Source organism: Trichomycterus rosablanca, chromosome 3 (assembly GCF_030014385.1).
Source record: "Trichomycterus rosablanca isolate fTriRos1 chromosome 3, fTriRos1.hap1, whole genome shotgun sequence".
In the NCBI taxonomy this organism is placed as follows: Eukaryota; Metazoa; Chordata; class Actinopteri; order Siluriformes; family Trichomycteridae; genus Trichomycterus; species Trichomycterus rosablanca.
Genome location: NC_085990.1, coordinates 13,183,725 through 13,205,801, shown reverse-complemented (window position 1 = coordinate 13,205,801; position 22,077 = coordinate 13,183,725). Strand labels below are relative to the sequence as shown.

General features: G+C 38.5%; 2 protein-coding genes across 2 annotated transcripts; both read right to left on the bottom strand.

Annotated features, from left to right (window-relative positions):
• Window positions 1–1,395: 1,395 nt before the first annotated feature.
• tlr21 (toll-like receptor 21) lies at window positions 1,396–4,371 on the bottom strand. Its single transcript, XM_062991863.1, has one exon. It carries the CDS (start codon window positions 4,369–4,371, stop codon window positions 1,396–1,398), a length of 2,976 nt encoding a protein of 991 aa, XP_062847933.1.
• Window positions 4,372–11,037: 6,666 nt separating this feature from the next.
• cnfn (cornifelin) lies at window positions 11,038–13,174 on the bottom strand. Its single transcript, XM_062991862.1, has 3 exons — window positions 13,054–13,174; window positions 11,619–11,755; window positions 11,038–11,151 (listed from the first exon to the last, which is right to left on the bottom strand). The coding sequence occupies exons 1-3, from the start codon at window positions 13,172–13,174 to the stop codon at window positions 11,062–11,064; spliced, it is 348 nt and encodes a 115-aa protein (XP_062847932.1). The 3' UTR covers window positions 11,038–11,061.
• Between the last annotated feature and the right edge of the window lie 8,903 nt (window positions 13,175–22,077).

Genomic DNA, 22,077 nt, shown 5'->3' with positions numbered 1-22,077 from the left:
TCCATCTGTTTCTCTACATACCTTTATAGCCTGTTTTACCCTGTTCTTCAATGGTCAGGACCACTACAGAGCAGGTATTATTTGGGTGGTGGATCATTCTCAGCACTGCAGTGACACTGACATGGTGGTGGAGTTTTTAAACACCTCACTGTCACTGCTGGACTAAGAATAGTCCACCAACCAAAAGTATTTCCAGCCAACAGCGCCACGTGGGCAGCGTTCTGTGACCACTGATGAAGGTCTAGAAGATGACCAACTCAAACAGCAGCAATAGATGAGCGATCGTCCCTGACTTTACATCTACAAGGACAACAGCACAACACACACTAACACACCACCACCATGTCAGTGTCACTTCAGTGCTGAGAGTGATCCACCACCTAAATAATACCTGCTTTGTGGTGGTCATGTGGGGGTCCTGACCATTGAAGAACACCAAGGGCATTCTGATGGAAACCTGTTTACCCGCCAAGGTTAAGGATTGAAGTCGAGACTGCCGTGACAATGATGCTGCTCCTGCCGGATGTGACGGGTCTGGAGTAATTGCACCAAGAATGACAAGAAATCACTACAGACTTTATTAAAGACTAGACCAAATAATAACTCTATTATTATTATTTATTTATTTATTGCCAGTTATAACTTTTAGTTAATTAAATTCTGTGTTTGTATGATTTGTGTAAATCCTATTTATTTAAAGTATCCTCCAGGCCACCCAAGAAGGATGGGCCCTGCTGAGTCTGGTTCCTTTCAAGGTTTCTTCCTGTAATTTTCAAGGAGTTTTTCCTTGCCACAGTCGCCCTCGGCTTGCTCAACAGGGTTTTTTTTGTATCTATTGGATTTGGATTTTGTAAAGTTGCTTTGAGACAATGTCTATTGTAAAAAGCGCTATATAAATAAAGTTGACTTGACTTGACGAGGTGGACCAACTAGTTAGGAGTGTTTAATAGAGTGGGCAGTGAGTGGACACGGTATTTAAAACTCCAGCAGCGCTGCTGTGTCTGATCCACTCATACCAGCACAACACACACTAACACACCACCACCATGTCAGTGTCACTGCAGTGCTGAGAGTGATCCTCCACCTAAATAATACCTGCTCTGTGGTGGCAAAAGACCATTGAAGAACAGGGTGAAAACCAGCTAAAAAACTATGTAGAGAAACAGACAGACAGAAATACAAAGTGATTCTAAATGGTAAATGGAGCTGATAAAATGGACAATGTGTGTAGAAACAAGAAGGTGGTTTAATGTTGTTACTGATTGGTGTATATTACAATATAATTACAATATTTAAAAAAAATTAGAAATCACTGAAGTCCCAGGACTGCCAAGAGATATGTGTCCCTAACAAGTGCATGTAAACTTTGATTTGCCAGTATGTTTGAGCCAGTTACTAGGGCATCAGATAATATGGCTCATCCATTTGTGACTTGGCCTCGTCTTCCTCTAAAGTTGCTGCATTTTTCTGCTGTTTCGACTGTACGTGCACTTCCATTTGTTCCTCTTCCTCTTGATTTCTGTGGTTGCTGCTTCTTAATGCCCTTTTGAGCCTCCTCCAGAAGATTTCTTCAGCCTTATCAGGATCTGTACAGTTAGGTCCTGGCCACTGCATATAAGTCTTTTTCAGCATAACCTTTCTCATGCGGTGATAAGTGGAGAGTTGTCTCTCTGGGATTGAATCCAAAAAGACAAGTAATAGCACGTCCTGCATCTCATCAAAAAGACGGTAGCTCGCCAACTGGATCTCCAGAGAGCACCACTCGCTACGGAGAAAGTTCTGGCTGACCACACATATCGTTTTGCGGCTGTTGTAAACCGCAGATACGATGTTGTCGACTATGTTGCAGCCTGGCTCAAAGTCCCGATGGTGGAGACAGAGTCGGTAAGCAGATCCATTGCCCTCCAGGTTCGGCAACAGTTGCTCCATGACCCACTTTTCATCTGCGGAGTTGTAGGAAATAAAGGCATCATACTTGCATTTCTCCTCTTCCTCTTGAAGTCGACGCCACTGCTCGCCCACCCAAGAGCGGAAGACATAGTAGCCATACTTGAATTTCCAGTAAAGCTTCACGTAAAGAAGTGGTATTAAAGTTAGTAAAATTGTTGCAACACAAGTAGAGGCGAACATGTAGATCTCAAGGTCAAACGAATAACAGACATTGGTGTCAAAGTTATAAAAGTTTGATCCTTGGAGGTCTGGACACGTAAGGTTGTAAAGATATACAATCTGGACCCTTTGGCTGTTTTTTGTCCAGTTCTGAAGCTCAGTGTTGGGACAGTGGCAACTCAGAGGAGAATCTCGAAGATCAAGGTACTCTAGATTTGTTAAATTCTCCAGCAAGTTGATGTCCAGGGTCTGCAAAGCATTTCGGTTCAAGTGCAGAACTCTCAGGTTTGTGAGGTTTCCAAACACCTCTTTCGAAACGGACTGAATGCCCATGTTCTCAAGAAGTAATATTTCAAGCTTGCGGAGATTTTTGAAAATCAATGGTTTGAGCTGAATTACACCATCACACGAGTCATCTAATGTTAAAAAAGTTAAGTTCTTCAGATCATCGAATGTATCACTGCTGAAATGATAGATATGATTGTTTTGAATATAAAGACTTTTCAAAGATTTAAGGCCACGGAAAAATTTATGAGGTAAAAATCTTATTCCATATGGCAACTGCGAATCTAATTTCAGGTGAATGAGCTTTGTGAGATTTACGAATGGAGAGTATTCATGTTCCGTGATATATTTGATATGATTATTATTCAGATCTAGCACTTGCAGTGTCGCGTGAAGCCTTCCGAGCAGCTGACCATCGATTTCTGTGAGGCGGTTGCGGTCTAGGTAAAGATTATTTAAACTGGTCAGTCCGTCAAATGCTTTGGGTCTCAACTGTGTTATCTTGTTTCCACCTAAATCAAGGATGATTAGATTTCGAAGTGAGTGAAATGTGTTGTTAAAGATCACAGCGATTTGATTGTTGCGCAAGTTAAGCGTCTGCAAGCTGTGAAGGTCTTTGAAGCTATCTGCATACAGATCAGTCAGAAGGTTGTTGTCTAAACGGAGCGTAACAAGATCTTTAAGACCACACAGTGCTTTGTGATCCAAATAGGCAATTATGTTGATGTTTAGGGAAAGAGTCGTAAGTTTGGGTGTATTGCTAAAGGCAAAGGCGTTAACTTGAAGAATACGATTGTACCGGTAGCTTAGTTCTCTCAAGTTGTAAAATCTTGTGTTACTGTTTCTGCTGCAGTTTCCTAGTTTGGTTAGGTGGTTGTGTTCAATTCGAAGGGTGCTCAGGTGTGTTTGAGTTTTAAGGAACTGCAAACAGTTTGTGCTCTTTAGTTCATTGTATGAGAGATCCAAGATCCTGATGATAGAAGGGCATAAAGATAACGTTTTATAATTTAGGATTCTTATACCATTGCTTTGGAGAAACATTCTTGATATATTTTTCCTTGGATAATGTGACAGTTGCTTACACAGTGAAAGCAGCAATTCGGACTTATTTAATTTCAAACCAGAGAAGTCTATGTTCCAAGCTGGCACCTTAGTATCACTATTGTTGAGAAACTCTATTATGGAAATGTTTGTGGAGCGCAAACGCAGATACTTCAAGCTGCTAAGGTTCAGGTGATGTAGATATGAGAGAAATCTGTTATTAGATAGATCCAGCTCTTTAACATTACTTAGAAAGTCCCTTTTGCAACCCATTGTCCTGAGAATGTTGTTTCCAAGATAAATAGATGCGAGTGACTGTGGCAAACTTGTTGAGTGTGTCAATGATGTTAGACGGTTAAAGGAAAGATCCAGTTTCTTTAGCATCTTCAAGTTCCATATGGACTGCACAACTTCTGAAAAGTTTATCAACTGGTTTCTACGCAGGTCCAGACTCTCCAAGTTTTTCAAATTACAAAACAGGTCAGAAGGGAGGTTTGTCAACTTGTTGACTGACAGAATCAAGCCTGTGAGGTTATAAAGGCTATGGAAGACCTGATCATCGAGGTTGGCTATGTCATTGGTGGACAAGTTAAGAGTCTGAAGATGCCATAAATTAACAAAGGCATCTTTACCGACGGACTTCAAGTTGTTGTTATCTAATTGCAGGACTTGCATATTTGGCAGGTGGATGAAGCTGTTGTTCATTACATGTTTTTGTGAAAGTTTGCAGAATGAGATTGTAATGTTTGTAGCAGAGAATGGTACATCGTTAACTATGGCTTTAACAGACCATGCTTGGCGGTTTGTGCATTTGAAGATGGTACGGTTTGAGGCCGCACTTTCTATGCAGTTCCTAAAGCCGTAGCTCATGCTGAGCTTGAAGACTGAGGCAACTAATGCCATGAAGAAAAGTGCATCATGCATCCATGTTGCCATCATTTTCACAGATTAGAAGTTACAGTTCTCAAACTGCATCCGTCTGACTATGTCCTCAAAGAAACTCTTCAGATCTTAATTTTGGCATGTTATATTTTGTATTTTGCACCATTCAGATTCAGAGATTCAGATTAAACTTGTTTTCTGTAGAAAAGTAGGAAAGAAAAATGTATTTTAAATCAAAACACAGTGCGGAGAAACAAATAGTTATATACAATATTTAAAAAAAAATTTTCTCAATATTTAAAATGTATATGTAATAAATCAAGGGTTAAATATTAATGCTGCAAAATATTTTTGCTGCAAACTACATTTGGTGTCAGTATAAAAGATATATTTCATGCAATATACACTGATCAGCCATAACATTAAAACCACCTCCTTGTTTTTACACTCACTGTCCATTTTATCAGCTCTACTTACCATATAGAAGCACTTTGAAGTTCTACAATTACTGACTGTAGTCCATCTGTTTCTCTGCATGCTTTGTTAGCTGCCTTTCATGCTGTTCTTCAATGGTCAGGACCCTCCCAGGACCACCACAGAGCAGGTATTATTTAGGTGGTGGATCATTCTCAGCACTGCAGTGACACTGATATGGTCCTGCAGCGTCCTGTGATCACTGATGAACTCAAACAGCAGCAATAGATGAGTGATCGTCTCTGACTTTACATCTACAAGGTGAACCAACCAAGGTAGGAGTGTCTAATAGAGTGGACAGTGAGTGGACACGGTATTTAAAAACTCCAGCAGCACTGCTGTATCTGATCCACTCATACCAGCACAACACACACTAACACACCACCACCATGTCAGTGTCCCTGCAGTGCTGAGAATGACCCACCACCTAAATAATATCTGCTCTATGGGGGTCTAAGGTAAGCAGAGAAACAGATGGAGTACAGTCAGTAATTGTAGAACTTCAAAGTGCTTGTATATGGTAAGTGGAGCTGATAAAATTGACGAGTTTAAATTGAGTTAAAATTGACAAAGGAGTTGGTTTTAATTTTATGGCTGATCAGTATATATATATATATGTATGTCAAAGCATACACATTAAACCTTCCCAACAGCATAACTGGTTCTTTAATAAAAGTGTGCTATGCAAGATCCTGTTCTCAGGACTACCTGACATCACCATGTGGAATGTAAGAATGTATAACCCAAATAGTTCAGAGCATGGTTTCATGACCTCATATTCTCCCCAAGAATGTTTTGATGAAAGTACAAGTACAGTACAATTGATTGTTAAATAATGTCCTCCAGCATCCCAGTGCCATCACAGTACCACCAGCATATTGTCCAAAAATTTCCAAAATACATTACTGTGGTACCTCGTAAATTAACGCCCCTAAACTTGAAATCATTGAAACTCGACACCCTTTGTCGAGAAATTTGTACTCTTAAACTCAACCTTTTTTGTTGACGTTTTGTTCAGCACTCGCCTTAAGTGGTGTGGTAAAATATCATCAAAGTGTGAATATGAGACGAATCTGCATTTGTGTGGAATAACCGTCAAATCCTCACTGTTTTACTTTTAAACTTGTGTTATAGCTCAGGGTTCTGAGAAATTGTGAGAATCAGCTTTCCCAAAAGAGTCTAAAATGCTTATCGTTAAAAAAGCTTAATGTCACTTAATGTATTAAAAGAACGACATAGAAACACAAAACCTCTCTTAATTATTACTGCTCATAAGTTCTATCCACTAATGAATTTCCTCATTTGTTGTTTTAGTACAGTAAGTCACATTAAGCTTTGTGCACCGCCACACTACATAGGAAATAACGGCATAGCCAGCTCAAAAGATATGAACTCGCTAAGGAATACAGTATTCAAAGATCAAGCATATCCCAAAAAAAATTTTGGATTTTGTCAGATGAGCTCTGATGTTTCTTCTGGTTAGCGGGAGATCTCTTCCCTTCCATACATTCTATTTTGGAACTGATCTTAAAATCTGAATACAGAAACTTGGTTTACGTTTACATTTTCGGCATTTAGCAGACACTTTTAACCAAAGCGACCTACAGTACTTTAACAGTAGACTGTCTAAGCAACTAAAGGTTAAGGGCCTTGCTCAAGGGCCCTACAGTGGCAACCTGGCCGTGGTGGGGCTTGAAACATCGACCTTTTGAATATTAGTCCAGTACTAGTTCTGTACCCTAACTGCTAGGCTACAACATTTCATTTACATTGAATTTACATTTGAATACAGTTTGAGCAATTGATGGTTAAGTGCCTTGCTCAGGGGTCCATCAGTGGCAACTTGGCTGCAGTGGGGCTTGAACCGGCAACCAAGTTCAGTTCCTTAACCACTAAGATACAACTGTAAAGTTGAGATAATGTCTACTGTAAAACGTGCTATACAAATACATTTAATTTAAATAATATAAATAAATGATCAGCTTTAATGATTTACTGGTTAATTGATTTTATGGTGTAGAAAGTTTTATAATTGCAACTGTGTATCATGTCCTCCTAATTTCTCTGCACCTGTGTAAATAGGGCTAGCTGGATTGAACTTCATTGTCCATGAGCCCTTAACCCTTTGATGTACAAGCTAAGCAAACCCCTTCTAATGCACAACATGGGTCAAAAATGACCCATATTCAGCCATTCAAGAATATTTTCATATGCACATTTGTCAATTATTCATGTATTTGCTGTCTTAGCTAATAAAAGCTATCTATACTACAGTAGAATATGTAAACAGCTAGCAAGCAAATATTATTGGACATATTCAAGATTCAAGAGCCTAATCTTTGATTGTCTTTCAAAAGATCAGTAAATATGTTTTTGACTACAAACACTTACAAATGTCAGTAGTTTCTGTCAAATTTCATAGTAAATACATAATACATTTTTGACCCATGTTGTGAATTGAAAAATTCATGGAAGCTTGAATGACGAAATTAATTCATTGCAAATATATAGAAAATAAAAACTCAGTTGGGTCACTTTTGACCCAGGTTGTGCATCAAAGGGTTAAGATGGAAATTATTTAAATCAATTTGGTGTCAGGTTTGAAACTGCCACTTCTTTCCTGCAAAGTGCATGGTACAGTAAAGCTCAACAAAGAACAATTGCAGAAATGAATACAATTACAAGACTACCATAATATAGTACATGTTCCTGTTTACATGTTTAGAAAGGTAAATATTGATATAGAGAAAGCTCTACTAAAGTCTATTTTGTTCATTGGTTTTAACCACTTGCACCAGAAGAGGACCCTGCTCCCAGTTATTATAATACCACTGGTTAAAAAAGATCTATAATCAGTATATTAAAATCTCATATCTTACCTTCAGTGTATTTAGCAATGCTCTATCTGTCTTGCTGTCTACCACCCACTAAACTCTATTAAAAAAAGAAGTTCTTTTCCAACAATAAAAAGAGGAAACAGAATTGAGATCATTAAGTTCATGAATAGAAACTTAAAACCAGAACACAGTGAAATTTGTCTTTTATAATGAAGTAACATTTCATCTCTCATATAGACATGTTTAATTTCCCATATAGTCACATTTAATCAAATTATGGTCAATGATGTGACAATATTTTCATGACTACTTTATTTATTTATTTATTGTCTGTTTAACCAGCGCTGTATCCTAGTCAGGATCGCAGTGGGTACAATTCACTGAGTGAAATGTAGGGAACACCCCAGACCGGTCACCAGTCCATCACAGGGCAAACACACACACACACACATTCACTTCTAGGGCAATTTTATTAACCTGACTGCATGTCTTTGAATTGTGGGAAGTAACCGGAGCACCCGAAGGAAATCCATGCAAGCACAGGAAGAACTTGCAAACTTCATGCAGAAAAGACCTGAAAAACTCCACCTGGGAATCGAACCCAGGACCTTTCCACATTTCACATGGAATATTGGGGCATCACTGGCCTATTTTCTTAAAGTTATATTTAAAGTAATATTTGAATTTTAAAATAAATGGAATAACATTTAGCACTTGTGATTTTTGATTCCTCAAAAGGCACTGCATTAAAAACCAATGTGTTATGTGAAAACAATACTTTGGATGCTTCTTTCCTTGCAAAATAGAAGCCATACAGTATACAGTATAAACAACTTCCATAACAACTGATACACTACTCACTCCACTGGGCTCAAACTCACCAGAGATGGACTAACAAAAAAATTGAAAATGTGTGTTGTGATTAAATCATTTATAGAAATAATAGACATTGTTTTCTCTAGGTCAAAAAGCAAAAGAACTATCCTGACTGTTACAATCACAAAGTTCAAAATGCCAAACTCTTATGAAATGGGAGCCTATTAGTGCCTTTGTCATGGCTAACTTGCACATTTATAAAGGCATCATTAATTACCGGGGGGTAATACATATTTTGAAGCAGTCCAGACCTGTATTCAAATAAGGATGTGTGGTGTATTATGGTGAGTGCGGGAGTAGTAGTAATTGGTCGTGTCTGAGAGACTGAGAGAGAGCTTATAGTCCGGATTTAGTGCCATCTAAATTCCACTTTTTTGGACGCTCAAAGAAGCTTTAAGGGGAAGAAGATTTTCATGTGATGATACACGCTCAACCAAAAACATGTTTTGCTGATGGCATTAAAAATTTGGTTTGGCACTGAGAAAAATACATCAGACAACCTTGCACTCAACAACACTTCTCTTAACAACCGACTGAGGATCTGAAAATAAAGCTAAATAATGCTTAAACAGGAGGACAAGGTTTCCAGCTTACAGCTTCTACTGTCCAAAATGTGATTAAAGAAATGGCAGTTATAAGGATCTGTGGAATAAAAGACATGTGAAAGGCCAAGAAATGTTGGCTTGTATTGTGGCCAGTATCAGTACTGGCTCATATCAGCCAGAAACATTTTTAAAAAGGCGTTTGCTGGAGATATGATAAAGAAAGAATGGAATTTTTTTACATTTTTACATTTTCAGCATTTAGCAGACGCTTTTTTATCCAAAGCGACCTACACAATGAGCAGAACACGATGAGCAATTGAGGGTTAAGGGCCTTGCTCAGGGACCCAACAGTGGCAACTTGGTGGTGGCGGGGCTTGAACCGGCAACCTTCTGTTTACTAGTCCAGTACCTTAACCACTGAGCTATCACTGGAATTCATGGGCTAAAACCATCACAGCTGTTGATTGACACATAGGCCAGTTCATGTGAGGCAAAAGTATACAGTCTTAAACAAATGTTTATACACTCCTGGTCAAATGCAACATTTTGTTGATGGAAATGTAAGCTGCAAATGTATATGTTGCCTAAACTTTTGCATAAGACTGTATATTGTGTAGTTTGCTTTTACCTAGAATAAAAGTAAGATTAGGTTGTGTTGTGTATCTGGTACAGGTTTGTTTTGTTCTTTTATTATTTCCATTTTTTAATGTTTAATGGATATGTTTATTAATGTGTGGATGCACATTTTACAAATTCTGATCATTTTATACAGTTTCCTGAACATTAATAAATATTAATATATTTAATAGATCACTGCATATAAAAAAGTAAAACCTTTAATTTTCCATTGACCCAATAATAATAATAATATTAATAATAATGATAATATTCAAAAGTGCTTGAATATGTTTTAGCACCTGTTTAATATATTATCTAATACAGTTGACAAATCAAAACAGTTGAATCTACCTCACTAAGCACAATTATTTAAGGGTATAATTTAGAGGACAGGATCAGAAGGTTTGTTTATGTTATTGTACATCTATACTGGTATTTTAAACTATATGAATCTTTACAGAATTATATCTAGGGTTTTTTCATTTTATTTAGGCATTTTCTTCCATTTTCTCCCCAATTTAGTGTAGTCAATTTGTCTTCCGCTGCTGGGGGATCCCTGATTGCAGTCAAGGTGGGTATATTTGCTGCTCACGAGGTGGGTATATTTGCAGCCCTTAGCGGAACCCTTTTTCACCCATGCATTCTGCACAGGCATCTCTCTATCTGCTAATCAGGGTCCTTACACAGTGTTTGAAGACCCCACCCACATAGTCCGGTTATCCCGCCCTAGCAGAAACGTCTCTGCTGCAGGCACTGAGAATTATGCTTGCTAGATTTCGCCCAGCCCACTGGTGGCAATGCCAAGTTTCGAACCGAGGAGTTCAGAATCTCGGCACTGGTGTGCTAGCGGAATATCCCGCTGCGCCAACTGGGCACCCAGCCAGGGGGTTTTAATAGCCTAAGAACATCTTAATAACTTTATCAGATGCAGAATTTTCCAATGTCAATGTCTAAATGTGTTTATTAATACTGTAATTAGTGTATTTACTAGTAGTCAAGCATGTAAAGATACATTTAAAGTATTTACCAAAAATCTCTTAAAGCTTTACAATTCAAATTTACTGTGTTTACCAGGTAAGATTCTCAATTCAATGAAAATAAAATGTGACTTATGTGCTATAATGGTTAATTTGACCCCCTAAATAATACTCAATTCAGCCAATCAAAAGAATGTAAAGATTATTATTATTATTATCATTATTATTATTATTATTATTAGTTTGGGTTATTTTAAAACTTTTTCAACTGAAACTCCCAATATCGTCATTACCTGTAATAAAGCCTAAAGTCTAAAAGTCTATGACCAGTTATTAAACATCATTAGGTCTTTATATAAAGCGCAGTTTTGTTTGTAATGACGCTGTTAGTCCTTCTTCTTCTGCCCTTCGGACTTATCATCCCCTCATCTTCTGTTCCCGTGCCATCTGGCAGAGCCCACATAGAGGACAACATGCCATAACCACCCAGTCATCACAGATCGACCCCTGTAGGAAAAAACATCACAGCTGCTCAAATACTGTATACAGTATAAAACATGGTTTTATAACCTGAGAAGTGAAGTTACAAAGATCTGCTCACTATTGTACAGCTGAGCCACTAATCAGAAGGACAAACAAGCTCACAAAATGAAACGGTTGAGTGCAGATATAGTATAAGTGTTCATGTAACTGATATGCACCATTTATTAGTGGTTAATTATTAACTGACATGCCTATTTACTTAATCACTGCGCTGTATAAGAGCAAGATTTCATTTGGGTTTGGTTCCATTTGAAAAAAATAAAAAATAAGATTAATTAAAGAATAAACAGAAAGTAATATGTCTACCAAACTTAAAAAAGAAAACATAAAAAGTAAAGAAAAAAGGGGGAGAAGAAACAGATTAATATAATTTGGATGATAATAATAATGTCACAATAAATTAGGAGTTCCAACTGTGCGTCTAAACTTACATTGATGTTGTATTTGTTACGGATGCCAGTTCGTAAAGCAATCATGGCCCCGGGTAGAAAAGGTAGACAGCAGCTATCACCATGGTCCTGTGCCACCTTACAGCCCAGGATGCATGGGATGAACGCCCCACACAGGCCTACAGAGCACAGGACAGAAAAGTCATTTTCCATCAGGACAGAACTGGTGCACTTAATACTCATGTAGTTGTATCATAGTACTGAACGTACCTGTAGGTGTTCACAGACAATCTACACCCAAATTAATAATGATCATTTATGTACCACATTATTATATATTATTTAACCACATTTTATTCATTCATTTTCACCAAAACCTGGCCAGGGTTGTACTTGATTTGGTGCCCTGGACAGCAATCCACCTGGGACAAGGTGCCAATCCATTACAGGGCAACACAAATTTATTCACTTATTTATTACACCTAGGGGAAACATACAACAAGCAATCTAGCAACACCCTAGCAATCACCTAAAAAATCAACCACCTAGCTCCAAAATAACACATAAGCTGCTCTGCAACACCCTAACAACCAAAAGCAATGCTAAACCACCTAACCTAACCTAAACCTTGCCTCATCTTACACCTGGAATGGCATTTGAATCAGTTCCCAACACCACAGCAACCACCTCTAAAATCATAAGCACTGCCTTGCAACATTAAGTAACTAAGAAAGATACACTGACTCCCAGTTAGCAATGCCCTACACACTTGGAATAACATATAAACAGCTTAGTAACCTCTTAAGACCAAAGATCACAACTAGCAACACCATTGCAACCACCTGGGATAACATATAAATAGCTAAGGTACATCCTAGCATTTACATTTTCAGCATTTAGAAGACACTTTTATCCAAAGCCACTTAAAGTACCATGACAGTATACAGTCTAAGCAATTGAGGGTTAAGGGCCTTGCTCAAGGGCCCAACAGCAGCAACCTGGCAGTGGTGGGGCTAGACCCAGCAACCTTCTAATTACTAGTCCAGTACCTTACCCGCTAGGCTACAACGTCCCACTAGCAAGCACCAGAAATGTTATATTGCAACTACTTGGAGTAACATATAAATCAATAAGCAACACTACAGCAACCATAACTGATACCAAAGCAGCTGCCTAGCAACATCTTAGCAACCACAATGACATGGATTTTAGTAGCCACAATGAAATAGCAACACCCTAGCAACCACCTAGGGAACAATAGCAACCTACCTAGCATCACCCTTGAAACCAGCTGGAATAACATAGTAATCACTTCTAAATAAGCAAACCATTCAAACAATGCCACAAAAATGCTTGGGCTATGTAGTTATACTGTCTTTGTCTTTAGTTTTGTCTTTGATTTTGCATACTGCTAAAAATACATTATTTTTACTCTGTTATTATACATCCATAAAAACACAGACAAACACAGACTTACAGATGCCACAGTCTTCACAACAGTCACACAGGTTGGAGCTCCAGTCAGAGGTGTTGGAAATGGTGTAACTAGTGACCGTCACCTGAGGCTGTGTGTTAATCACTTCAGCTTGATATGACATCACTGACACAAACACACATAAAAAACTTTGTTCAGCTGGATTTTCTCCTGTTTCACTTTTAAACTTGTGTTACAGTTCGAGGTTCTGAGAAGTTGTAAGAATCAGCTTTTCCGAGAGTCTAAAACACTTATAGTTAAAAAAAAAAGCTTAATGTAGTTTAATGTAATAAAAGAACAACATAGAAAGGAATTAAAGATAAAGTGCAGGTTTTATTGTATTTTTGATTGATTTTGAACAGTTTTTTTATTGTATTTCAGTGGTTTTTATATATTATATTTGTGTTATCAGTGTATAAGTGTCAAAAACAACCCCATTATTTTACATAAGCCTAAAATATATGCAGTTCCACGGGACCATGAAACGCATTAACAGGTTTCACATACATCCTTATGGGAAAATATACCTTAAAACTTAACACCTTTTAAACTCAACGCCACTCCCAGAACCTATTGACGTTGAGTTTCAAGGTACCACTGTACTTGTTCTTGGTCAGAACATTGGAAACACTGGCTTGTCAAGCAGGAAAACGTGACCAAGGCACCAAGCCATTGCTGGCCAACAAAGACACACGTTTACTTCAAGATTCAAGATTAACTTTACTGTCATTTCACTGTACACCAAGGTGTATAGAAAAACAAAATTATGAGCATTCGGTTCATCCTAAAACACAGCAGATTTGACGGACTTACTTATTCAGCTTAGAAGGAAGATTCTGGGCAAGTCAAAAGGACAAACTACCTTATAAGTTATTGTCATATTTCAGGACATCAAGAGTGAATATCAGGTATGTTGGGCCACATTCTGACAAAACTGACCAGAGTGTTCAATTACAAAGGACTGGGGTAGCACAGTGGCTCAGTGGGTCGCACTATTGCCTCACAGCAAGAAGGTCCTGAGTTTGATCCCCTGGTGGAGCGGTCCTGGTCCTTTTTGTGTGGAGCTTGCATGTTCTCCCTGTATCTGCGTGGGTTCCCTCCGGGTGCTCCGGTTTCCTCCCACAGTCCAAAAACGTGCACGTGAGGTGAATTGAAGACACAAAATTGTCCATGACTGTGTTTGACATTAAACTTGTGAACTGATGAATCTTGTGTAATGAGTAGCTATGTGTCCTGTCATGAATGTAACCAAAGTGTATAAAACATGACGTTAAAATCTTAATAAATAAATGAATTAGAAAGGATTGCACATATTACATGACTTTCAGAGATGAGTCTCCATCAATTTAAGTAAAAATATTTTATGTACAGTGGTATAAAAGGTAAAACATTCGGTAAAACATATTTACCCCGGTAGAAAAATGTCGCATTAATCTGATTATCGGTCGCACCACCTAAACACTTTGTTTAAATTAATTCATTTAAGTGTATGTAAACTTTTGACTTTAAGTCAACCTAAATTCATATTACCATATAGAGTACATAAACATTTAAAGAAATGCACATGCAAATGTTTCTCTAATACCTAACACCACTGTAAAACATGTAAATCTGATATAATAAAGATCATATAACAATAGTATACGTAATTAATATGTGACAACTACCTATAAAACAAAAACTATAATATACATATTTTGATACCTACTTTTTGTTTCGTATCCTGTTGTAGATCTTGACAAATGTATAAGCTCACAGCCAGTACAGCAAATAAAGTGTGGATGGATTCTTATAGTTTATACCTATAATGATGTCACAGCCTTGCACGTGGTGCTAAGGAAACCAGTAACCATGACAAGCAATACAGGGTGGCAGTACCTGTTGTTTGATTTTTGGGAGGGCTTGGTTTTTGCTCTTTTCCATTATGTATTTGCACAGCCTTATCTACATTCTGTAGATACTTGGTGTTTTGTAGTGTGTGTGTATGTGTGTGTGGCAGTGAGTACTTAAAATTCCAGATTAATGAAGCATCTATAACCTCGGCCGCACCTACACAAATAACCTCTATTTCAAGAACATATAGTCCGATTCTTTATGGAAGTATGGAGAACCATATCTGATCAAAACTCAAAGTTTCACCTATAAGTCATTCACAAAAACACACACCTGTATGAGTAGCAATCAGTTTCAATTTGGTAAACAAGTCAACCTGTTTTAGGGTTTTTTTCCCAGCATGTCAGTGGAAACCCAAAATGAATTATGTTTTACCATCTTGTAGGGATTTTTGACACTTGCTAATACTGGGAGTACTGTCTGTGTTTAGATTGACATAAGATCCTCCTCATTCCCATGAGGTGTCAGGGCTCTAGACTAACTTTTTGCACTGGTTGCACTGGTGCGCCTAACTTTTTTTCTTAGGTGCACCAGCACAAAAGTTAGGTGCACCCAAATTTTCTACCACATCGCATTTAACACCGCAGTTTTACAGGTTCACTTTTTTTTCTTCTTTTTTTTAAATCGCTGTCCATATTGACAATATTGACTTGTAAATAACTAACAATCTGGTCAGTATAATATATCTTTATTTTAAGCACAATTCTACAAGAAAGGGGGGGGGCACGGTGGCTAAGTGGGCAGCACTGTCATCTCACAGCAAGAAGGTCCTGGGTTCGATCCCTAGGTGGGGCGGTCCGGGTCCTTTCTGTGTGGAGTTTGCATGTTCTCCCCGTGTCTGTGTGGGTTTTCTCCGGATGCTCCAGTTTCCTCCCACAGTCCAAAGACGTGCAAGTGAGGTGAATTGGAGATACAAAATTGTCCATGACTGTTTGAAATAAACGTGTGAAATGATGAACCTTGTGTTATGAATAACTACTGTTCTTGTGATGAATGTAATCAAAGTGTAAAAAACATGATGTTAAAATCTTAACAAACAAACAAACAAACAAACAAACAAACAAAAAGGGGGGGGGGGGGGGGAGCGCTAGTACCTGTACGTGTGTGTGTCTTCGGGACAGTGGTAGCCTAGTGGGTAGAGCTTTGGGCTATCAACCAGAAGATTAGCGGTTCAAATCCAGGCTCTGCTATGCAACCACTGTTGGGTCCTTGAGCAAGGCCCTTAACCCTGTCTGCTTCAGGGGCGCCATACGATGGCTGACCCTGCGCTCTGACCCCAGCTTCCAAACAAGCTGGGATATGCAAAGAAAGAATTTCATTGTACTGTACAACTGTATATGTATATATGACAAATAAAGTATATATTTTTCTTTTAAGAAAGGTGTCGGAGATGCTCTGTTCACAGTGTCGCTATAAGTGAGTCATGAGTCGATTCATAAGCTGCGAATCGTAAGTTTCTTTTCACAGTTATCTCTTTTACTGTTATAATGAATGTTGCGGTTTTAAATAAACACCAGCTACTGGAACATTTTGTGTGACTCGCTTACCTTATAAAGCTCAGGCTTAATTACACTGGCTATCACCACAGAGCGGTAACCAAGTCAGACCCGTTCTGCCTGTGAAGCTAAATGTTTAGTCAGTCGAAGCAGAGGATCCTGAACTAACCAACTTAGTCATTGATGAACTTTTGCCTCTGCTTGGCTCTGTAACGTTTTCTGCTCTTATCTACATCAAAAGCAAGAACCGCTTACGATTTACCAAAGTGAACCACGAATTTATACCATGTGTTCATAGAATCGGCTCAGATGGGATCGGAATGTATTATCTATATGAAGTAATACGTATTTTAATCATCAAAATTGCATCGTGTGTATAATGTGCACAACGTTAATTATTGTGGCTTGTCGGGAGCTTCGCAATGTTTTTTGTGCTATTGGTGTTGTCGGGGGGGCGGATGGCGAGTTTGAGCGTGCATGCATACGGGTGTGTGTACGTGTGTGTGCAAGTTCGCGGTCGGCAAACGGAGCAGGCCACATGTCCAAAAAGGATGAAAACCCCTGGTTTAGACCACGATATGGGCCAAATGTGTGTCTGTTGTTGAACCACATGGAGACTTTCAGAGTCGCAGACATTTTTTTCCCTCAAACCGGTGCGACCTCAGATTTTTTTTTGTCGCACCATTGAGAAATTAGGTCGCACATGCGACCAAATTGGTCGCACTCTAGAGCCCTGGGTGTGTCTGACCCATCAGAGCTGGCATCATTATTCTTGTTCTATGTATTTTTGTGGTAATCATGAAGCACCATGAAGGCTGTTATGAAAGTTTTGTTGAGAGAAATGGGATAAGATGTACAGTTGTAGTCAAGTTTAGTGTGTACATACCATAAACAAGTCTTTAATAAACAAAAAAACTATTACAGATTTATCATTTACATTTTCGGCAGTTAGCAGACACTTTTATCCAAAGCGACTTACAATATAGTGACAGTATACAGTCTAAACAATTGAGGCCTTGCTCAAGGGCCCAACAGCAGCAACCTGGCAGTGGTGGGTCTTGAACCAGCAACCTTCTACTTCTAAAGTTCTACTACTACTACCTTCTGATTACTAGGCCAGTACCTTAGTCGCTAGGCTACAACTGCCCCAATCGTTGATCCTTCAGACGGCACTACACCAAGAACCCCCACTCAACAATAGCTGATATAACCACATGGGTGAGGGATTACTTTGGCAAACCTTTGTCAAGCACTACAATACAGAGTCACATGCACAATGCCACTTAAAACTGTACTGTGCAAAAAAGAAGCCTTATGTTAACCATGTCCAGAAGCGGCGTCGACTTCTCTGGACTCGGAGGTGGGCCATCACACAGTAAAAACGTGTATTGTGGTCAGATGAATCAGCATTCCAGGTCTTTTTTGGAAAAAATGGACGTTGTGTGCTCCGGACCAAAGACGAAACCAAAAGCCAGGGTCTGTCATGGTATGGGGTTGTGTCAGTGCCCTTGGCAAAGGCCATTTACACGTTTGTGATGGCAGCATTAATGCAGAAAAGTACATTGAGCTCTTAGAGAAACATGCGCTGCCTTGAAGACGTCATCTTTTCCAGGGACGTCCGTGCATTTTTTAACAAGACGATGCAAAACCACATGCTGCACACATTACAAAGGCATGGCTGCAGAAAAAGAGGGTACGGGTACTGGACTGGCCTGCCTGCAGTCCTGACCTGTCCCCAGTCGAAAATGTGTGGAGAATTTAGAAACGAAAAATGTGACAATGACAACCCCGTACTGTTGAATGGGACAAAATAAAAGCTGAAACACTAAATCACTTGGTATCATCGGTGCCAAAGTGTCTTTTAAGTGTGGTGAAAAGGAATGGTAACATTACAAAGTGGTAAACGCTTTACTGTCCCAACTTCTTTGGAATGTGTTGCAGACCTGAAATTCAAGAATGGATGTTTATTAATAAATTAAATGAAGTTAAGCAGATAAAACATGGAATATCTCAGGTTCATCCTGTCTGCAATCAATTAGAAGTCAAAGTAAATGTAAGTAACAATGTGTTTACACTGCTTATACTGGGTATAGTCCACTTGCATCTACACAAATACTACATTGAATGTTATACACAGAAATGTTAAATATTTTAATGGCATGCCACTGATATTAACAAAGAAATGTACAAACCCAAACTAGGATTAGAACAGTTTTGTGAAAGAGTAGAAATAAATGCTGCTATCAGTAACATACATCTGTGGGAATGTTTAACTTCACAGTTGACTCACCAGGGCTTGGCTGTTACTAACGTCGTATATACCCAGCACTGTGTTAAGCACTCAGTATAACGGTGACTATGTCTTTCTGTTAATATTCATAAAGTAGTTTCATTCTCGTAAACTGTTTCAGAGCTAAAGCTTATATAAAATCCTTACAAGCATATTTAGTTCAATCTCAAAGAAGTGAAGAAACTATTAAACCAGGTCCACACTGCTTAGGTCAAAGTGTCCTTCTACACTTATGAATTCCAGACATCAAAAGTCACCATTTTAAATAGCTACTGCAAGACCAATCACACTACTTTGAGACCAATCCAAGGTGTGACATTAAAATGCCCTTGTTCACAAACTTTTTTTAAAAGATCTGTTGGCCATCTTGTAGTCTGATGAGACAAACTAAACAGCAAGTGTGAAATAAATATATCACACATCTTTGCTAAAAGCTACCCTGCTACCCTTTGTCAGATTATTCTTTCAGAAAATCATTGACTCAAAGCGTTTCTAGAGTGGGTTGAAATGAAAGAAATTGATGTCCAATGCCCCAGTAAGGTTTCCAGTTGAACTCCAAGTGGCCCTTGAGCAAGGTCATTAATCCTAAATCATTTGGACTGTATAACCCTTTAATGGTCTGCTCAACTAAAAACTTGTTTATAAATAAGCTGTATTTAAATAATCTTGTTTGGGCTGTATCTACTCCTTGGTTGACGTGTTAAACTCCAAAATATTGGTAGATGGTTTTAAAGAAACGTCCCTTAAAGCTAGCAGTTTAAAAATCATCCATGAAAATTGCATCATTTTTGTGATCATCTTAATCGTTTGGTAGAGGCTCATTAAAAAATACTGTGTGCACTAGTAAAATATTAATTGTTTGTTGTAAGTATAATCACAAGAAACTAAGAAATGCAAAGAAATCAACATTATTTTCTTGGTGAGACCATGTAAGGAATAAGGTCACAATCAGTGGCAGCTCCTGCCAAATCTCTCAGGGGGGCAATTGTTGCGATGATGGCCAAGGTGACCCATTCAATGGGTAAATTAAAGCTTAAATAATTAACATTTTAAGTCATCTGTCAGTTTGCCCTCACAAATAACTTTGAACATGGAGAGAGACCAGCTTTACCATTAATCATAAAATTAAGTAAAGCCTTCACATTAACAATTTAATTCAGTCTTCATCAGATAGCATTTTATTTTAGGTGCAGCAGATCCAGAATAAAGATTGGCATTGGGGCTGATGTGCAATGAATAAAGAAGTACAATTAAACAATTGGGGAGATACAATAAGTGCAATCACAATTCACAATTTAAAAATTACATTACTTACTTGTAATTTACTTGTAACTTATATGATTTCCCCCCTTTGTAGATACTTGATGTTTAAATTTGGTCTGGGTGGCCCTAATTCTTAAGTTGCTAATTTATCCTGATTACACGATGGAGTTGCTCCGAACTGAGGTGATGGTAGTCATGGTGACGATATCGCGACACCAGGTTACGTGTGACGCAAGCACATAAGTGCGAGCCCTCCCGGAACCCATTCAGAATGTATTGCAGCGCCTGCAGTTTGAAAAAAAGAGCCTTAACATGAAAGTCTATGAGAGCAATCCGGGCGATTTTCAGTCAGACTGAAATCGCCCCAAAAGGGGTGGTACTGTACGGAACACAACTTGACGCTGATTGGACTACGATATTCAGAGGCAAGACAGACTCCAGAACAGTCACGGCTGTGATAGAAAAATTTCTTCCCTTTGTGGTGAGTCGCCATTGTAAATTGCTTTGGATAAAAGCTTCTGCTAATGTTAGTCCTGATCAAACATCATGACCTGTAGTCAACTGTTCCACCTGGCAGTACTATGTACAGAATAACAACATACCAAAACTGGTCCATCATGTGCAAAATGAACATATCCACTTATCTAAAAAATACGCTTAGCTACCAAAGGTGGCTTAACCAAGAAATACACCAGGGTGATGAATACTTGTCAATCATTAACATTTTAGATTCTTTTTTAGAAGATATCTTTTCATTTTCTTTTATTCCTTAGAAAACGGTTCAATTCACTGTAAGTATCACATCATTACTAATTTATTAGCAGAACTACTACATTCTGTCTGGAGAATCTGTTCTGCTTTCACATCCCATTTGTCCTGTACCCTCTCATACTGGTTACAAAATATTTTCAGTAATGTTTCTGAAGAAGTTTTATTTCCATCCTGTGAGAAGTTTTGCTTCCATCATACTAAAGCTTTCAACAATATCAGTCATTGTACCTTTAGTATATACACCGATCAGCCATAACATTAAAACCACCTCCTTGTTTCTACACTCACTGCCCATTTTATCAGCCTCACTTACCATATAGAAGCACTTTGTAGTTCTACAATTACTGACTGTTGTCCATCTGTTTCTTTGCATGCTTTATTAGCCCCATTTCATGCTGTTCTTCAATGGTCAGGATCCCCACAGAACCACCACAGAGCAGGTATTATTTGAGTGGTGGATCGTGACATGGTGGTGGTGTGTTAGTGTGTGTTGTGCTGGTATGAGTGGATAAGACACAGCAGCGCTGATGGAGTTTTTAAACACTCACTGTCACTGCTGAACTGAGAATAGTCCACCAACCAAAAACATCCAGCCAACAGCGCCCTCGAGGGCAGTGTCCTGTTACCACTGATGAAGGTCTAGAAGATGACCAACTCAAACAGCAGCAATAGATGAGCGATCGTCTCTGACTTTACATCTACAAGGTGGACCAACTAGGTAGGAGTGTCTAATAGAGTGGACAGTGAGTGGACACAGTATTTAAAAACTCCAGCAGCACTGCTGTGTCTGATCCACTCATACTAGCACAACACACACTAACACACCACCACCATGTCATTGTCACTGCAGTGCTGAGAATGATCCACCTCCTAAATAATACCTGCTCTGTGGGGGTCCTGACCATTGAAGAACAGCATGAAAGGGGGCTAACAAAGCATGCAGAGAAACAGATGGACTACAGTCAGTAATTGTAGAACTTTAAAGTGATTCTATATGGTAAGTGGAGCTGATAAAATGGACAGTGAGTTATGTTATGACTGATCAGTGTTTAACTTTCAGATAACACCTTAAGGTTTTTCTAGGGTATTTATAAATTAAACGTGATTAAAAAAGTCTACTTTTTTCTTAATAAAACAAGAAAGGTAAAAGGCTTCACGCATTTCAACAGTATGGGTCAGTTGATTTAAAAAAATGTTAAGTTTCAAACATTTAAGTACCACCCATAAGTCTAAAACGTAAAGGAACAAATGCATTACCCGCACCATTTCACTGAGGCAGATGAGTTTATTTAAGATTAGGGTTTTAGATCTTCC

Coding starts and splice junctions, on each gene's coding strand:
- tlr21 (XM_062991863.1), bottom strand. CDS start 4,371: ATGGCAACATGGATGCATGATGCACTTTTCTTCATGGCATTAGTTGCC.
- cnfn (XM_062991862.1), bottom strand. CDS start 13,174: ATGTCATATCAAGCTGAAGTGATTAACACACAGCCTCAGGTGACGGTC. Junction 11,756..13,053: donor TTGTGAAGACTGTGGCATCT/GTAAGTCTGTGT, acceptor TGTGCTCTGTAG/GCCTGTGTGGGGCGTTCATC. Junction 11,152..11,618: donor GTAACAAATACAACATCAAT/GTAAGTTTAGAC, acceptor TTTTTCCTACAG/GGGTCGATCTGTGATGACTG.